Raw genomic sequence first — 18,421 nt, forward strand, 5'->3', positions numbered from 1 at the left:
TCAAGAAAGTTCGGGAACTACTGCCCTATGAGAAACACCAAGAGTTGCTGAAATCTCACTGATGGTTTTTTGTGAGCAGATATGTTATGAATGTGAATTGATTTACTGTAGCTAGAACCAATGTAGACAACCGACAGCCCTCCGGCAACAGTGGTACTATAATCCTCAGCATGCCCTGTCAGCAGCAGGCTTCCAGTTCCTCTACACCTGGGGAAACGCTCGGTGTGCGCCTCCTTTATAAAGATGTCAGGACATGTTGGACTAATTGCCTGTAGTCCCATAGTTATCATTAATTTAGACTTAAACCTTCAGATTCGCTGCTTGTTGAGAACTAATCAACGTTGTTAATATATTTTGAGATTAAAGAGATATTGTGATCGTAGGTGCCACCGTTTTTGTTCCGGGACCCATCATCCACGGCCCCATAAACTGATCAATTTGTGCAAAAATAGGCTGACAATCACCACGGCCATCCATCAGCATCTGCAGTTCAGAAGGGGGGTGCATTTATGTATGTGCGGAATTCCTCCATATTGATGCCCATAGGAAAACAAAGAGATGTGGGGGTCTATGTACTAAGCCTGGGAGAAAGAGAGAGAGAGAGAGAGAGAGAGAGAGAGAGAGAGAGAGAGAGAAAGTGGATGGAGATAATGAACCAAACAAACAGCTCCTAACTGTCACTGTACAGGCGGTGCTTGAAAAAAACGACACAAGCGGATTGGTTGGTACTATATCTCAGTCCAATTTTTCCCTCCCCAAGGCTTAGTACATAGGCGTGAATGTTTGTTATCCATGTGCTGCAAATAGTTACTTGTACTTCTGTATGCACAGCTGCTCAGCCCTCGGGAATGCCGTTTTGGTCAACGGGACCGTTATATCGGATGTGGTTTGTGGTAATCTCATCACCAGAGCTACAGAGAGAGCGGCCACGTCATCAACACTCACCAGCACAGCACGTAAGTCCATTTATTAACTCCCAACCAGAGGGACGAAAATTAGGGACAATAGCATAACATAGATACAGAACCGTTGCTGACAATATCTGGAAGATATAAATATCTCTGATTGATCTTCCATTAGCAGTACATTGATTCAGGATGCAGTTTAGATGCCGGCAGTCGAAATCCTGATGCCGTAATCCTGACGCCTTGCATAATGGGGTTAGGAACCACTAAGGGAGGGTTAGCGGGGGGAGGGTTAGGGTACTTACCTGCTTCTGTCGAGATTCTGCACCATTTGGGCTTCCAGCGCCGGTCTTTGAACCGGCAGCTATTCAGACGCTGGCATTTCATACCGATTCTCACTGATTCCTATAGTGCTGTTCACACTAATACCCCTTTTCCACCAAAATTCCGTGTCTGACCCGGAGTTGGAACAGAGTTCCTATCCGGATCAAACCCGGAATTTAGCCGGCACCGACTCGGGATATTCCCGAGTTGGCGCCGCTCACACCGGAGTCGGGTCTACATAGACCCGGCTTTCCCGGCGTGAAAGTGGATGCTTGGAGATGATGTCATCTCCAAGCGCCACTGAAGCTGGACCAATCGGCCGGCTAGAAGCACACTACAGGTCATTGTGACCCCGAGTGCGCTGTTCCCACAGCAGGGTTTCACGGGCTACGCCCGTGTTAAACCCTGCTAGTTACTTGGGTTGGATTGCCGGGTCACTCGACCCGGCAATCCATCCCTCTCCCCTTTTACACCAGGGAGCTGCCCGGGTTAACCCTGCAATAACCCGGGTTTTCGCTCCGGTGTAAAAGGGGTATAACATTTGGATTCCTGCAACATACAAATAAAGCAAAGTCAATTCAGGAGAACATGGTCTATTTTCTTTGATTGTAGTTGAATATTTAGAGATTGTCTCTAGAGAGCAGCTGAAAACTCCCCATAACTGCTTTCCTTACTTGTGACCAATCAGAACAATTAATGATGACCCTGCATCTCAATGGCACCAAACAGAACGTTGATACTAATGATCCAATCAGAAACTTCAAGACATTTAGAAGCCTTTCCATTGCTAAATCAGTGAATGACACAGAATGTGATCAAAGCTGGATTTAGGAGGATTTATTTTGGATTACTGTTTCTATTCTGTGAAATGAGCCACCAGGAGCCACTAATGGCTGCCTAGTACAAGCGGGAATTGGTGCCAGTGTTATTACCAGGATAAAAACAGGACAAGGATAGAAGGCCAGTACTTTCTTTACAGAAAAGGTGGTAAAGCCATTCATCCCTAAGCAGTTACATCAAATGAATGTTCAGAATAAAATATATATAATGTGTTACGTTGTACTAATCCTATTTTTTGTTATATCACTATATTATTTCAGATATTCCAGAAGAAAAATTGGCACCTAGCCTGGGCATTACTGTCATCATCATCATCATCGTTGTCTCTTTCCTTATTGTCTTGTGTCTCATACTGTTTGGATTTTTCTTCTATGAGAAACTTCTGGAAAAAATGAAAAATAATTTCATGAAAAGTAAGTAATTGTTTTCTTTCTGCTGTATTTGACTAATGCCCTCCAGTTAGAAGTGCAAACAAACGTATCAGAACTGACATATAATCTAACGGAAGTCCAGCTGCAAGGAGGCTTCAAATGCCTCAAAGTGTCTGCAGCACCCAACATGGTGCTCATTAAGCTTCCTGCCGGCTACGCAAAGTGCACTATACTCCTCTGAGCACGAAACAGTTACCTAATACAAAACAAAGGTGGCCAAATCAAAGGGTTTTGCCTTGACTACAGTGACTGTTGCTTGCGTAGTTCTGGGATGTGGCCTATTTTGGCTTATTGACCAATCCAGAATTTTGCCGGATATGCATCTCCCATAATAGGTGCAAATTTTTAAAAAATCTAGTACAGTACGCCATAGATGCAGCAAGCTGCCACATATTCAAACTGCTGCAAATTAAATTGACAAATGGTGTAGCTAACAGCACACAACTCGGATTGTTACAGAACATGTTTAATGCTGGTAATTATGTGCACCATCAACAAATTGCTAGTGTAGCCCTAAGAGAGACAGAACATGGATAAATGATTATTATCAATTGTTATTTATAGATCAATTGCACAATAAATGTTTATTTTTCTGTTATGCTAGTTCCTCATCCGATAGTGAAGCAGACTGAAGAAGAAGACGCTTGCAGCTGTCACTACCCTGAGGAAGAGCATGGAGAAGATGAGCCCATGACTCCAGAGCCCTGACACTGGCCACATGTATCATCTCTTATTCTCTATATGAACAAAGCTTGGTGTCCGGATAAGGTGTTAAAAATAATTTTATTCCTATTGTGGAAGACTCTATGATTAATCTATAGCACAAGACCTACAACAACTAGGTCTAGGACACATCCTGTCCTGCAACAAGGCTGGGGATGGTCTGAAAACGTAATCCTTTCCATATATAGGCACCACGTATTTACTTATTGATGGTGTACTGTATAACGTGCTGAGCGGAACAATAGTATAATTAGAATTTGGTTCAATATTGGAGACTAAGCTTTTACCCTCTGAACATCAGACATAAGACACTGCCTCAGTTTGGAGACTGGATACCTGGGAGTATACATACTCCACCAAAGATCTGGAACAATGTTTTAGCAGAGATTTGGATCCAGCTACCGGGCTGTGCCTTAGAGAAGTGAATTAATATGCATTCGAGATAGATCTGGTTGAAATGACCAATGTTTCCTTTTTTCAATGAGATGGGGCAATGAGACATACTATGATATGGTCAACACAGTTTCTCTAATCTCCTCTTTTTCTTTTTTTTTTTAATACTGTATATATCTTTTTTTTTATTACTGTTCATATTGTAGATTAGCAGAGAGAAGCCTAGTTGTCTTAATTTATTTTTTTGACATTGCAAATTGGACAGAATCATTATTATCCAGTGGGGAGTATTAATGCGCCCCATCCAGCAGGTGGAGCAGGAGAGCATGGCTGCAATCTACAAATCATGACCTCTACTCAATGAAACTTAGAGGGACAGTGTAAATGTTATCTATTTTGTCCTTTTCAAACCATGGGATTGTGAGGGGCTCAGTTTCACACTGACCGTGTACACGCTTAAAAAAAAATACAGTATGTTTCCAGGCTCATTCTGCAGTGGTCGGAGATTTTCTAGATTTATCCAAAAGACTCTTCAATACCCAGATCAAACAAGGGTCGTAGTGTCCGGGAACAGGTTGTAAAATCTATATGTATCTATACCACGCTATATGTATCCGAACCACTTGATATCTATATCTTAAGTACATCTATAGATAGATCTAAATATTATGTAGATGATAGTACATTTTTATCATATTCCATGAGTTCCCCTCCATAGAGTACTTTGTCTCATCCTGGCCTTTTTTGCTTAGTTCTGCATAACCCAGCTCAAAACACGTATCCATTAGTGTGGAAGTAGGGCTGGGCAACCCAGAGTACTGACATTATCCTGGGGAGTTCCAGGGGCAAGCCATCAAATTTAGAAGAAGAGCAAGGTACACAAACTCTCCCCAAAAAGGACAATTACTGTAGGTCAACGATGGTTGAATTGTTTTTTTCATGGTGAGGAACACCTACAGGTGATGAGGGGAACTGCATTCCAGAAAAATGGTTACAGATTCATTCATAACTTCTGAATAATCTCCCATCTATGAAGTTGACTTCAATTCAGCCTGTTGATGGAGTCCTGCAACATATATTTCACAATAACCTTTAGAGAATCTTACAGCCATATTACCTGTTGCCTCAGGTGGGAGAGTAACATAATAAAGAGGTCATACAGTCACAGTGCAATGGGAGGCAATCGGGAAGCCGACTGCCTAAATTCCGGAAGCCGGCTTCCCGACTGTCTTATCCCGGCATGGGTGAAATGCCGGGCGTCTAGATATAGACGCCCGCATTTCCCCGACGCCGGGAGACCGGCGCCCGGCATCACGATCGTAGTGATGCCGGGTGCCGCGAGCGGACAGCGGCAGGGGGGGAGGGTTAGGTTTAGGGCTCCTGGGGGGGACTTAGGGTTAGGCACCCCCCCGGGAGGGTTAGGCTAGGGGGAGGGAGGGTTAGGCACCCCCCCGGGGGACTTAGGTTTAGGCAGCGGGGAAGGGGGTGGTTAGGGTTAGGCACTTAGAGGGGGGATTAGGGTTAGGCACTTGGGGGGGAAGTTAGGGTTAGGCACCCCTAAGGAGGGTTAGGGGGGTTAGGTTAGGTTAGTGGATACTTACCTATCCACGATCGGGATTTCCAGTGCTGTCGGGCTTCCGCTGCGTCGCACTCTGCTTCTGTCGGGCTGCCGCTGACAGGAATGGAACCGCCGGCCATGCGGCTGACGGTATTTCATACCAATTCCCAGTGCAATATATGTGGAACTGAATATATTCTTTTAATAGCCATTAAAGAAACTGTATTTATTTGTAATCCACAGCTCCATTCATAGCAATTATATATATTAAGAGGCCTATCCATTTGCCAACTTTCTGCACAATGCGACCAAAACCAGGAGGTTTCGGTCGGAACGTGTAGAAAGTCTGCAAGTGGATAGCCAGCAAAGACCAGCGATGCGCGTGCACGCTGGGTCCTTGCCGACCCCAACTATCTATCGAACATGCCAGTGAACCTAACGACGATTGTCAGGTTCGGCATGTTAATAGATAGGGAGGTTGGGCTCCTGTACTGAAGACGTTCAGTACCCACACCTCAGCGACATGAAAGTCTGAACGCTGGACGTTCATGTCGTTAAATGGATAGGCCCCTTTACACACAATGGGCCAGACTCAGAGGTGCACCCAGGCGCATCTGCGTCTTTATGTTGATGCCGCTACCGATTCTGAGCCTACTGAAATGCCCATTGGCAGCGGCGCTATTCTGTCTCGCTGCATATATAGACGCGCCATTGGTGGCACCATCGAAGCTTGCAGCAGCCCTATGGCAGGTGTAATTTCATTGTGTGAACATGGCGTTCTGCGTCAGTGGTACTACGTAGTGACACATGCGCTTCTGGCTAGCCACCCCCATGTTACATCCCAGGAACACGCACTGAAATCCCCAGCTCTTGCGTCCAAAATTGTTTCACGGCGGTAACCATTGGGACACATGCGCAGTGCAACTCGCATGCCTCCCACATCACCACCGCATCTGAAATCACCAATGCCTCCCACATCACCACCGCATCTGAAATCACCAATGCCTCCCATATCACCACTGCATCTGACATCACCAATGCCTCCCACATCACCACTGCATCTGACATCACCAATGCCTCCCACATCACCACTGCATCTGACATCACCAATGCCTCCCACATCACCACTGCATCTGACATCACCAATGCCTCCCACATCACCACTGCATCTGACATCACCAATGCCTCCCACATCACCACTGCCTCCCACAACACCACTGCGTCTGACATCACCACTGCCTCCCACAACACCAATGCCTCCCACAACACCAATGCCTCCCACATCACCACTGCATCTGACATCACCAATGCCTCCCACATCACCACTGCCTCCCACAACACCACTGCGTCTGACATCACCACTGCCTCCCACAACACCAATGCCTCCCACAACACCAATGCCTCCCACATCACCACTGCATCTGACATCACCAATGCCTCCCACATCACAACTGTCTCCCACATCACCAATGCCTCCCACATCACCACTGCATCTGACATCACCACTGCCTCCCACATCACCAATGCCTCCCACATCACCAATGCCTCCCACAACACCAATGCCTCCCACATCACCACTGCATCTGACATCACCAATGCCTCCCACAACACCACTGCGTCTGTCATCACCACTGCCTCCCACATCACCAATGCCTCCCACAACACCACTGCCTCCCACAACACCAATGCCTCCCACATCACCAATGCCTCCCACATCACCACTGCATCTGACATCACCACTGCCTCCCACATCACCACTGCCTCCCACATCACCAATGCCTCCCACATCACCACTGCCTCCCACAACACCACTGCGTCTGACATCACCACTGCCTCCCACATCACCACTGCCTCCCACAACACCACTGCGTCTGACATCACCAATGCCTCCCACAACACCAATGCCTCCCACAACACCAATGCCTCCCACAACACCAATGCCTCCCACATCACCACTGCCTCCCACATCACCACTGCCTCCACCTCTGAATCTGGCAAAAAATCTACTCTATTCTCTGTTTGTATTGTCCACATGGGGATAATCTGTTATCTGTATGTTTCTTTTACATTTAGCAAACATGTTAACTATTGTTTTGTATTACATTTTCTCTGGCTAGTTAGATAAAGTTGATGGTTAAAGGTCCAGTGAAGAAAGAATAAGTTTTTATTTTTTTAAGTGGCTCTTTGACTTAGCTTAAATAGCGCTACACCCATGCACCAGTCATTGATAGGTCCCACCACAGTTGCTTTAAATTGTGAACCTCCAAATTGACCTGTAGTGTCATCGACCCCGAAAAGAATTTTGAACTATGGAAGTTCCGTGCTGAGGAACATGTAAGTGATTTACTGCTTATAATTAGACAGCTCCAACTTTTATCCTTTTAGCTAGGCCTGGCGCCATGACTGCCAAGTATCATTTTATTGTTACAGGACAGGGACTGTTCACAGAGGTTGTAATTTCTCCCAGGTCACTGGCCCTTTAGGTCATTTAAGCTATGTTGGTCCCAGTGTGTGTGTGTGGCCTGATTTAAGGGCTATGGTACCATTGCTTCACCCCCATTCATTTATTTTAATGTTACAGTCCTGCACCTATAACAGCTCCAATCTCTTTATATTCGCAATATACTGTGGAAGTTCTGCCTGTATTTTACTATCATTGTCTTTTTTTTATCTGTATTTTTTACATTTTAACGGCACTGTTCCTGTAACTCACTCTCTCCATTACTACTGCTATTTTTCCTCCCCTGAATTCCCGCACCTACACCAAGTTCCTCTTTTCTTCAACTTCCCCCCTCAATCAGTGGCTACATAATCCTCTCTCCTACCACCAGTTCCCATCTCTTTCCTCTAACCCAAGTCTTCTCCTTCTCCTCCCTCCTCTTCCTTCCACCCCTCTAGTACTCTCTCCCATTACCAATCACTTCTATTCCACCATGGTCCTGCTACCCCACTACTAAGCCCTGCACCATCCCTTCTCTCTCTGTCACCTCCCCTCCACCCATGCCACATTAAACTTCCACCTTGTCCACCACCTGCAGTTACTGAACCCTTCCTCATTCAGGAGCCCCATCCCTACATTCTCTTCATCACATACTCTAAATCCTCCACGCTACAGCAACTCTGATAATCTCATTTTTATCTCTCCCCTCACAAAAGTCAGCAATGACCTCCTTGCTGCCAAATCCAAGGGTCATTACTCTCTGCCTATTCTCCTCTATGCTGCTTTTGACACTGTGGACCACCCTCTTCTCCTGCAAATCCTACTCTCCTTTGGTCTGCATGATACTGCCCTCTCCTGGCTGTCCTCCTACCTCTCTGACCATTCTCTGTCTCCTCTCATGCTTCCACTCCCCCCACACACACACACACACACTTCCACTACTGGTACACTAGGTGTCCCTCAAGACTCTGGGCCTGATTCAGACCTGGTCACAAGCGTCATGCGCTCGCAACTGGGTCGATGGTGGACCAGTGAGCATGCGCACGACGGAGCCGGCTCCATCATGTGCATGCGCGAGACCCGGATAGCGACGGGCACTCCGTCGCTCCGGGTCTTGCAACAAAGGGGGCGAAATGTCGATGTTGAGTGACAGCTCGCCCCCTTTGGTGGGTGGGCCGGGGGAGTGGCTGCCCAAACGGAGGCGTTCCCATGTGAACGCCTCAGTTTGGGGACGGCCCCACTAACATCATGAGTGATGTCAGTGGGAGAGATTTCGGCTCTGTTAGAGCCGAAATCTCTCTGGGGCTTGCGGAAACGAGACCCTACCACAAGGGTCTCGTCGCAAGCCCGATGGTTGCGATGGTCTTGACCATCGCGACCATCTTCCTGGCCGCTCACCCACAGCTATGCGAGCGGCCAGGAGGCCATTGTGAAAAACAAAAGACCGGCCCTGATTCAGAGCGAGTGCTCTGTCAGAGCGTCCGGCTCTGAATCAGGGCCTCTGTTCTTGGACCTCTCCTATTCTCTCTCTATACATCCCGCTCTTTTGGATTTCAATTTAATTTCTAAGCTGGTGACACTCAGATCTACCTCTCTCTCCTCACTCGTATCTCCAACTGTCTCTCTGCTATTTCTTCCTGGATGTTCCAGCGCTTTTTTAACTTAACATTTCTGACTGAGCTAATCATCTTCCCACCCTCTTGAATAACCTCACCTCCCACAATTTCATTATCTATTGACAGCACTGTTATCTCCTCTAGCCCGCAAGTGCGCTGTCTTAAAGCTATCCGTGACTCCTCCCTCTCCTTCAAACAACACATCCAGTACTACTCGCAGTCCTGCCTTTTCCATCTCGGAAATATCTCCATGATCAGACCCTTTCTCACCCCAAAGGCAACAAAGACCCTGATCCACTCACTGGTCATCCCCAGATTGGACTACTGTAGTCTCCTCCTTTCTGTCCTCCCATATCTCTTCACTTCAATCTGTCCTCAATGCTGCTGTCTGGCTCATCTTCCTCTTCAAACGCACTACATCTGCCTCCCCTCTCCTACAAGCCCCACATTGGCTCCCCTTCCTTTCAGAAACCAATTCAAACTTCGTACACTCACTTACGCAGCCTTAACCATCGTCTCCTATTTACATCACTGACCTCATCTCACTTCACACTCCTGCCCACCCACTTCGCTCCACAAACGAATGCCATTTCTTCTCCCAACTGATTACTTCCTGTCACACCTGACTCCCATAACTTCGCCTGTGCTTCTACCTGCTGACACAGCCAGGGAACTGCACCCCAGCAACTTCTGGGGTTCTCTGTCATATGATGCGCTAATAGAACTGTAGCAGAGTCCAATGTTCATCTATCTAGGTAAAAGCTGCTCCATCTAGTTATAATGTTTTCTCATAGCCTAGATGTACATAACCAGCTTTGCCTGCTACCATGCTGTCCCGGCATTGGCACTTATAAAGCAAAAATACACAGTACCGACTCCACCGAAGGGTTGGTTGATATAAAACCTACTTGTCCCAAGATATGGGTGAGCTCCCACTTATTAAAGTTGTTCAACTACCAAAATTCTTAATATTGCTGATCTAGAATGAATGTTTAGTAGACTATTATATAGTCAATGTATTGTATGTCACCATTTCAACCGCCAAGATATCGCATGTACCCCTTCAGTTAGTTCCACTTCTTTCTCATGTGGGATAGAGTTTAAGCTTATTTAAGGCCTCAAGCTTAATCCTTTGCTGTCTACTGTTGGGTAGGTTGGAAGGACCCACAACTCTGTACTGTAGAGTGTATATATACTTCAACTTGTATATAATCCACCATTCCTATCCTGCATGCTGTGTTTTGCTGTGCTGTATTCTCAGTAAATATCCTGCTGGACTTGAATATCGACTCCCACCTGGTGAATTGAAATTAACCTATGACAAGTTGGTGGAAGAAGTTGTAACAAGTTGAGTCCTGTTCTTGAGGCAGTTTGGAATCTGCTATGCAGCAGTTGGTAGTGCAACTCGAGAGCTCCAGCAGACACATACTGTATGGAACAAATGGAAAACTGACTAAAAGCTTGCTTATATTGAGACAGAAAAGGAGGTGAGGACTTTGAAAGCTGGGATGGATGTTGCTGCCAGTAGTCTTCCACTAACCACTTGATTCTTAAGATGAGAGGTGGTGATTATGTGGATGCCTTTGTGACTACCTTTCAATGGGTGGTCACCGCTCAGGAGCAGGCTGAAATCTCTTGGGCTATATGATTTGCCCCTCTAGTAATGGGGAAGCCTAGGCAGCCTATTCAGCACTCTTAACCAAAGATACTACAATAAAATAAAGGCAGCCATCTGTGACTATCTCGCCCAGTATCTAGAGAAGCTACCTACAATAGTTCTGGTGAGAGCTTTATGATCCTGCCGCCGGACCCCAGGCCTTGGTTCAGAAACTCACAACCAAGTGGCTCCAATAGATCTTCTTAAGGCCAACCTGGTAGTAATTGGAGCAGTTTATTCCCCCGGGGCTTGACTTGTTAAGTAAATAAAAGGATTGAGTATTTGGCATTGGCTATTGGTTTAATGGGAAATACCTTGAGCGTACACAGCTGATTAGCGACCATTCTACTTATGGGGCAGAAGGGGTCAGAAAACCATTTCCAGGTTCTTCCGTCCCGATTCTACTCTTGGCTTAGCTGCATGACAGGGTTTCCCCCGGGCAAGGTCTGAATCCATTGGAAGATGTCTGGCCTTGTGGTTCCCAGAATTTAGCAGTGCTGGGCCACTGATCAGTCCTGAGCATTTAGACTCAATTTGCGTGTCCAGCTGAGGGCACAGTAATGCCGGCTGGCCTCAGGAGGGCTGTTCCTTTTCAGAGGTGTAGACTACAGCTCATGTTACTACAGATGCACCTGTGAATCAGATACTGGTGCAAATTGAAAGTGAAGTAGCTGAGGGGACAGGCTCTGGCAATATGTTGAGACTACAGGACTTTCACCCACCTGAGAGATTTTGTAAACATCACCCTACTTGTATTGGTTGTATTCTTGGGGACATCCTGTCCTACCCAACTGCTCTAAATTCCTTAACCATCAAGGGAAAGACTGCCGGGTTGCTAATGTTTGCCAGCTCCTGTTTTATTGGTATAATATGTATGGGCTTTCTCACTGTGGAGAAGGGGAAGAAGTTATTTCTGATGTGGCTGAGACCACTGAAGAGACATTTCCATTTGCCCTTGATTTGTTTTTCAGTCGGGTAAAAACCTCTAAAATCCAGAAATAGAAAATCGAAGATCATAGGGCTGGGCTTCAGGTGAAGTACTGGTGAGCGAGAGGAGTAGGCAGCCGGTTGTGCTTCCTAGTAGTTTTATGAGAGATTTGTATATTATTAAATAGGAAGTACTAACCATACCCCTTGTGCCTATTTCTGGTCTAAGGGCGGCTCAACAAGAAGACACAACTTAAAACTTTTCCCTAAAGATTGTAAACTTGGGAGCAGGGCCCTCTTACCTTTATATCTGTCTTTTACAACCTTGTCTTGTTCTATTAATGTTAATTCAAATTGTAAAGCGCAATGGAATATGCTGCGCTATATAAGAGACTGCTAAATAATAAATAAAACTGCTTTGGAAATGTCGTTTTTGTTGGACAACTTCTTTGACAAACATTTTCTTATTGAACAAACAGGAGGTTATACAACAGTTGGATGTCCCCAGCCCCTTTAGAAAACAAGTACTGCCTTTTGTCCTCTCCATTCTTTGGGGTGGACACCTAGGCTGGTACAAAACTATGGATAGAATCACTGCTAAGTTTTTCCGGCCAGGTGTCTAAGTTTCGTGCAGCTTGCCCTGAGGGGAGTACTCTTTATCATCAATGGTCATACCCCCATAAGTCTTCATTCCATGCAGAACTCCAACTGCTTCCTTACGAGATAGTGCCTGGCACTCTAGGCTGTTTCTGTAAAAAATGTCACCCCAAGGATGTTTACATCTTAATGCAGATTTCTTGTCCTGCACTGGGCTGGAGTGCCAAGCACTCTCTTCGGTCGCTCAAGGACTACCCTCTTAACAGGATATATGCGGCCGGTGAGAGATCACCACATGTATAGAAGGAGTTAATCTCCTGGGATTGAGGAGATTAGTTCCATCTATTCTTCGCAAGGAGTGGGGTTTGGGTCTTTTTAAGGCCACAAGCGTAGTCTTTTGCTGTCTAATGTTGAGGAGGTTGGTAGGATCCACAACTCTGCAGTGAAGAGAATACACTGAAGCACAAAAGTCCCGGCGAAGTGCAGCTACTTGATGTGGCATCGATTCCACAAGTGGACAGAAGACCTCTTGAGAGATGTTGACCCATGTTGTCTGAATAGCTTCCCATAGCTCACTGACATTTGTAAGTGCAGAATCTTGGGTGCAAATGGATCTCTCCACTACATCCCTTAAATGCTTGATTGGGTTCATGTAGGATGAATGGGATTTGATGGACACACCATTCATCGGAACTCTCCAGAATGCTCCTCAAACCAATGCTGGAAAACGTGGGACCAATGACACGGTGCATTATCCTGCTGGAATATTCCATCTTTGTGATACATGAAGTCCATGAAGGGCTGTAAATGATCATCAAACAATACAACATATCGGTTTCCTGTCAATGACATGTGCAGACAGACCAGCAGACCCAACCTATACCACGTGAGCACACCTCACACAATTATGGAACCACCACAAGCCTGTATGATGCTTTTTTACAACTGGAGTCCATCGCCTCATGGGGGCTGTGCCACACCCAAACCATACCTTCAGTCCGAAAGAACTGGTACCACATGTTGTCAGTCTTCCAGGGTCCAATTAGTGACATTACAAGCCCAGGTGAGTCGCTGTGTCCGGTGTCGTAATGTTAACAGGGGCACTCTGGTGGGTCATCTGCTCCCATATACCATAAAGATCGCTGCACTGACCTGCTGGATATGCATTAGGTACCTCCTACATTGAATGTGGATGTGATTTGAGCCAGTGTCACTTGTCTGTTACCAGAGACAATTCTGGCCAGTCGCTGCTGGTCACGATCATTAAGCATGTAGAGTGGTAATGTCTTCCATGAGGTATTACCGGTACACATGTGACAACATAGATCGAGGAATGTTGAATGTCCACACACCTTCGGAAATGGAATGTCCTTTCCATCGGGCACCCACTATCATGCCCTTTTCGAACTCCGGAAATTCATGTAGCATTGCCATGAGCAGCCTAGTCGGCGTTCAAACTGACTCACAAGATGTCATATTACAACTGATGCAGGTCTGGGCATTTCCAAGATGTCACCGTACAGTGGCACCACCGACCATTACCTTTACATACTGCCATCCCATTTTTTTCACCATATCCAATAATGTGTTATGGGCTATCACAAGCCATCTGGTAGGGTTTGGCCAAGCTGTTAATGGTTGCTATTAGAAGATGGGAGATAGTCCTCAGTGAGCCTCACATGCTTACCTTCCAATATAGTACACACCACAGATTTTTCATTCTTTAAATCATGTTAACAATTTACCCTTAGGATGATTTCATTTTTGGCCAGGACAGGTTACTCTGGTAAAACTATGTTATAAAATAATATAATGTTTCATATTATCATTTACTTAAAATAAATGAATGAGAAATTAATGAAACCTTTGCCCAGACCTGCAGTAAAAGCTCTACACAGAGAGACAAAGCCACACAACTGGTTATGTAGAGTTGTATGTAACAACCTTTGTTGCACCATATGTAAAACAGTATCAGGAATCATTGATAGAAACAGAGACTTGTGCTGCATTTGCATAGACGCTCGCTGATTCTGTCTCGTGCTGACAATTCAGAGATGCCTGACGGCACATTTCTCACAATACAGCTACAAGTATGTTCTCTTGGAAAGTTTGAGTTTTTGTTTCCGTCACTGAGGTTATTACACATCCTCTCACGTCATCGTACAGGAGCCAGACACTGCCTATGATTATGGCAGTATGAGAAAACCTTTTCTGTGGCAGCCAATGGGTAACAAGTGGCAACAGCTAGTAGAGCCACCAATCGTAAGATACAAGTCATCATTGTAATGGCTGATTAACCCCTAAATAGTGCATTGTCCCACGTTTATGTGCTGACCAGATATCTGCATTTCTTTATCCTGCAATGCCGAAAAAAAAATATTGGGATTACACTTCTAAAATTGACGTACAGGAAATGACAGCTGTAACCTATAGCAACGGATTCTAGATGCATTTGTGTAGTCTTTAATATAAATAATAAAGTTTTTCACCGATTTTTTTCAATTCACCCATTGACATAAATATACCCGGTTGTTATCACCTTTTGGGAGACGGTGGTGTTCAGCCCTTTAGCGATTCTCGCGGGGCAATCTAGTCACAGGTGACATTGTTACAGGGAGTCGTGTGCTAGCTATGGCGCCTGCACTGGGCCTGGGAGGAGACCAGGGAAATATACACCACTGTCACCACATGATACCGGGGGAAAAAAAATAAATACATAAAAGGCCTTTCTGGAAGAGGATGTCGGCTCACAAAGCTGAGCAATACATAGTAACGTAATAAAGCTAAGTAGCATATTACATTGAGTGCAGTAACTCACGGGTCTACCTACTAAGTCTTGGACAGAGAAAGTACCAACCAGTCAGCTCCTGTCATTTTTCAAACACAGCCTGTAACATAGCAGTTAGGAGCTGATTGGTTGGTATTTTATCTCTCTCCAAGGCTTAGTACATAGACACCTCAGAACCTTATGATATGTGATCCAGGCCTTGACTAAATCACAACACAAGACCAGCGTATTTACACTTCCGCACACAATGCCGTCTACATGCCCTCTCTGAGCTGTGTCTGGTTAAAGCCCATTTATACTCTCAGTTGCAAGTGGGGATCTGACTGAAAAGAGTACGATGGCATCGGCCTTACTTGAAGCTTGGTTCTGGGACGTTCGCAATGCATATCACAACATATGCTTCGCAAACATGCAATACAAGGGTAAAGGCAGGATAGGTGGCATTCTTAAAATGGACCCTCAGGGGATAATTATAGTTGGAAGCAGTGCTTAAAGTGGTCCTAGAGAAGTGGGGGAACTCACCCTCCTCTCCCAAAAAATGACAATGCGCGCAGTAGGGGTGTGGCCACAAAATAAATGGGCGTGGTCACACAATTGTATTCCCAGTTCAAATTACACCACTCAGTAGCACAATCTTGATTCACATTACACATAGTAGTGGCCCTTATTCATGTATGACACACAGCAGTGCCCTTTTTACACAATGCCCACATTTGTGCCCCTTATACACAATGCCCACAGTAGTAGTGCCCCTTATACAATGCTCACAGCAGTAATGCCCCTTATGCAAATGCAATGCCCATTGTAGTGGTGCCCCTGATGCAGTCCCCCCACTAGTGGTGCCCATTATGCAGTATTTTGTAATAAAGGGAATAAGGGACGGGAAGACTAATCGCACAGGCAAAAAAGAGAAAAATATAATAATGTAGATAATGGTATACAATACCTATATGTACATGTTTCTGTACATATTGAGCTGTACCACTAATCTCATGAAGTATTACTGAAAATATAACAAATCACATATAGGAGAAGTGGTGGTGCTCACTAGAGTCATGTAACTGGAAGCAAGAAAAAAGTAGGGAAAGGAACTCTGTTATGTGAGCACTCTTGTTCTCTATTGTCAAGGATAGGACACAATAGGGTGTCCTATGAAATTACCCTAAATGTAAAATAGAACACAAAAATTGCGTCCTTAAAAATTAACCTTTATTATAAATATTTAAAATAATAAACTGACACATGAACATCAGAGAATATCCAGAAAAAACACAATATAGATAATATAAGACAGTATACACAAAATAAAACACATATAAGTTAGATAACCCTGAGACTGGCGAAATATTGGACAATATATGTAAATAGTCAAATTAGTATAAGTAAACACATATTCTTATAGCAGTAGTACCTAAAAATACATCCTAATTGATGGATAGTGGGTATAGAAATAATCAGAAAAGTCCAGGCATAGAGTTGTCACTCCTCATTCTACTGCTCCTCACCTCTGCTAGGCTATCTATGAGGAGTGAGAGATTACCGGAGAGCAAATTGCCTGTGGAAACAGCAGACTAACAGGGACGTTACTCACATTTCATTTCTGCTGTCGAGTGTCATACATAAAGCATCGGACACACGATGAGAGAATTACTCTAATGAGATAGCCCGCGGTTAATAGAAATTTCTGAAGATTCAGATAGTATAGATACGGTGTCACATTAATTAATGTATTGGATGCTTAAAATAATGTTAAGTAATCATAACCAACTTTCTTGTAGAAAACATAATATTCATACACTACTGAAAAAAACTCCCATAGTCGCTGTATTTCTTCAATATTAGATATTTAAATATCGCAGATAATCAAGATAGTAATAATGAAAGCGCTTACAATGGAAGTAATCAAATCTTAAAGATAACAGGTGCTGTTCAAGTATTGCTCTCACAGGGAAATAATATATATCTAGGATATAGACATATAGATAAAAGCTCTTATAAACCAATATAACCTGTATAATTTCTCGTGATATCAGACACTATAAGTGTATTGATATCACTGTGAATCGCCTGTAGTAGTAGGAGATAATTCTCCTCAATCAAGAGCTTGTTAAGTGAAGCTATAGCAGAGGTATATATAACGCTAGATATAGCAGGCTAATATCTTACATATTACAAATGTTTCATTTCCCTAAGGATAGAAGGTGATGTAAATAAATGCATATAAGTTCAACAGTGTCTGTAATGGGACTGAATGCAATACTAAGGATAGATGCTGTTAACAGCACAATGATTACTCAAGCATATAGCATAATGCAGTATATTGTACTATACAGTCATGTCTGTACACCCTGATCTTCAGCTCCACTAAATTCATCCGTCGCTGTCTCCTTCTCACTCTCCACACTAAGAGGATAGGTGTAAGGGGCAGCGTGAGAGGAGAAAATAATCAGCGTGCTGGTGTCCTGGGAACAGAGATACACACAGTCGCCTAATATGAGGATACAATAGTAGAGGCTAAGATGCGCTACATATACAAGTAAAGTATGAATAAAGAAAATGTCCCACTCGGGTACAAACTTGCTAAGGGGATGCCGCGTGCTGCGCAGCCACGAGCACCCGTCTCTCCCAACGCGCGTTTCGCCGGTAGCTTGGTGACGGGGGTGACTACAGGAAGGGAATTCCTGTGTCATATAGTACTGGGGAGAGGAACTGACCAATCATATGGGGGGTGAAGTCCAGATTGACATATCACCTAACCAATCAGTATAATTCAAAGATTCCAGTGAGAAGGACTGGAATACATTCTAAATTAACCTGGTGTGTGCCTACTATTAGTTATCTCTTATACATTCAATAGTCACACTAAAGGAAGTCCTGTATACAATTCCAATAAAAGAGAAGAGGCATAGATATTAAACCTGTCAAGACCTACTAAAAATGGGAGGAGGTATACAAGATTAAATCAGTTGTAACAACAAATAATAAATAATTACATAGGTATTACTATATTATAAAGAAGAAGAGAAAGGGGATTAGTTATTCGTAACAACTACTGGGTGTACATGAGTCAGTGCAGTGTTCCCAAAAATATTTGTTTATATCTATGTAAAGATAAATACAAATGAAAAATAAATAAATAATAAGCAAATAGAAATCCTGGATAGGGCTATATCATATAATATGGAATAATAGTTATTTCATTATTAAAATTAGTACTAAAAA

General features: G+C 44.3%; 1 protein-coding gene across 3 annotated transcripts in view; it reads left to right on the plus strand.

Moving 5' to 3' along the window:
- TNFRSF9 (TNF receptor superfamily member 9) overlaps positions 1 to 4,963 on the plus strand; it is a 71,584-nt gene extending 66,621 nt beyond the window's left edge. For all 3 annotated transcript variants that reach the window (XM_088455755.1, XM_088455753.1, XM_088455754.1), the window contains exons 6-8: positions 832 to 956; positions 2,330 to 2,482; positions 3,105 to 4,963. In XM_088455755.1, coding sequence (XP_088311881.1) covers positions 832 to 956; positions 2,330 to 2,482; positions 3,105 to 3,208 — 382 coding nt within the window. In that variant the 3' untranslated portion in view covers positions 3,209 to 4,963. The remainder of the gene's footprint in view (positions 1 to 831; positions 957 to 2,329; positions 2,483 to 3,104) is intronic.
- The last annotated feature ends 13,458 nt before the right edge of the window (positions 4,964 to 18,421 follow it).

Source organism: Taudactylus pleione, unplaced genomic scaffold (assembly GCF_031769625.1).
Source record: "Taudactylus pleione unplaced genomic scaffold, aTauple2 ptg000671l, whole genome shotgun sequence".
Lineage (NCBI taxonomy): Eukaryota > Metazoa > Chordata > Amphibia > Anura > Myobatrachidae > Taudactylus > Taudactylus pleione.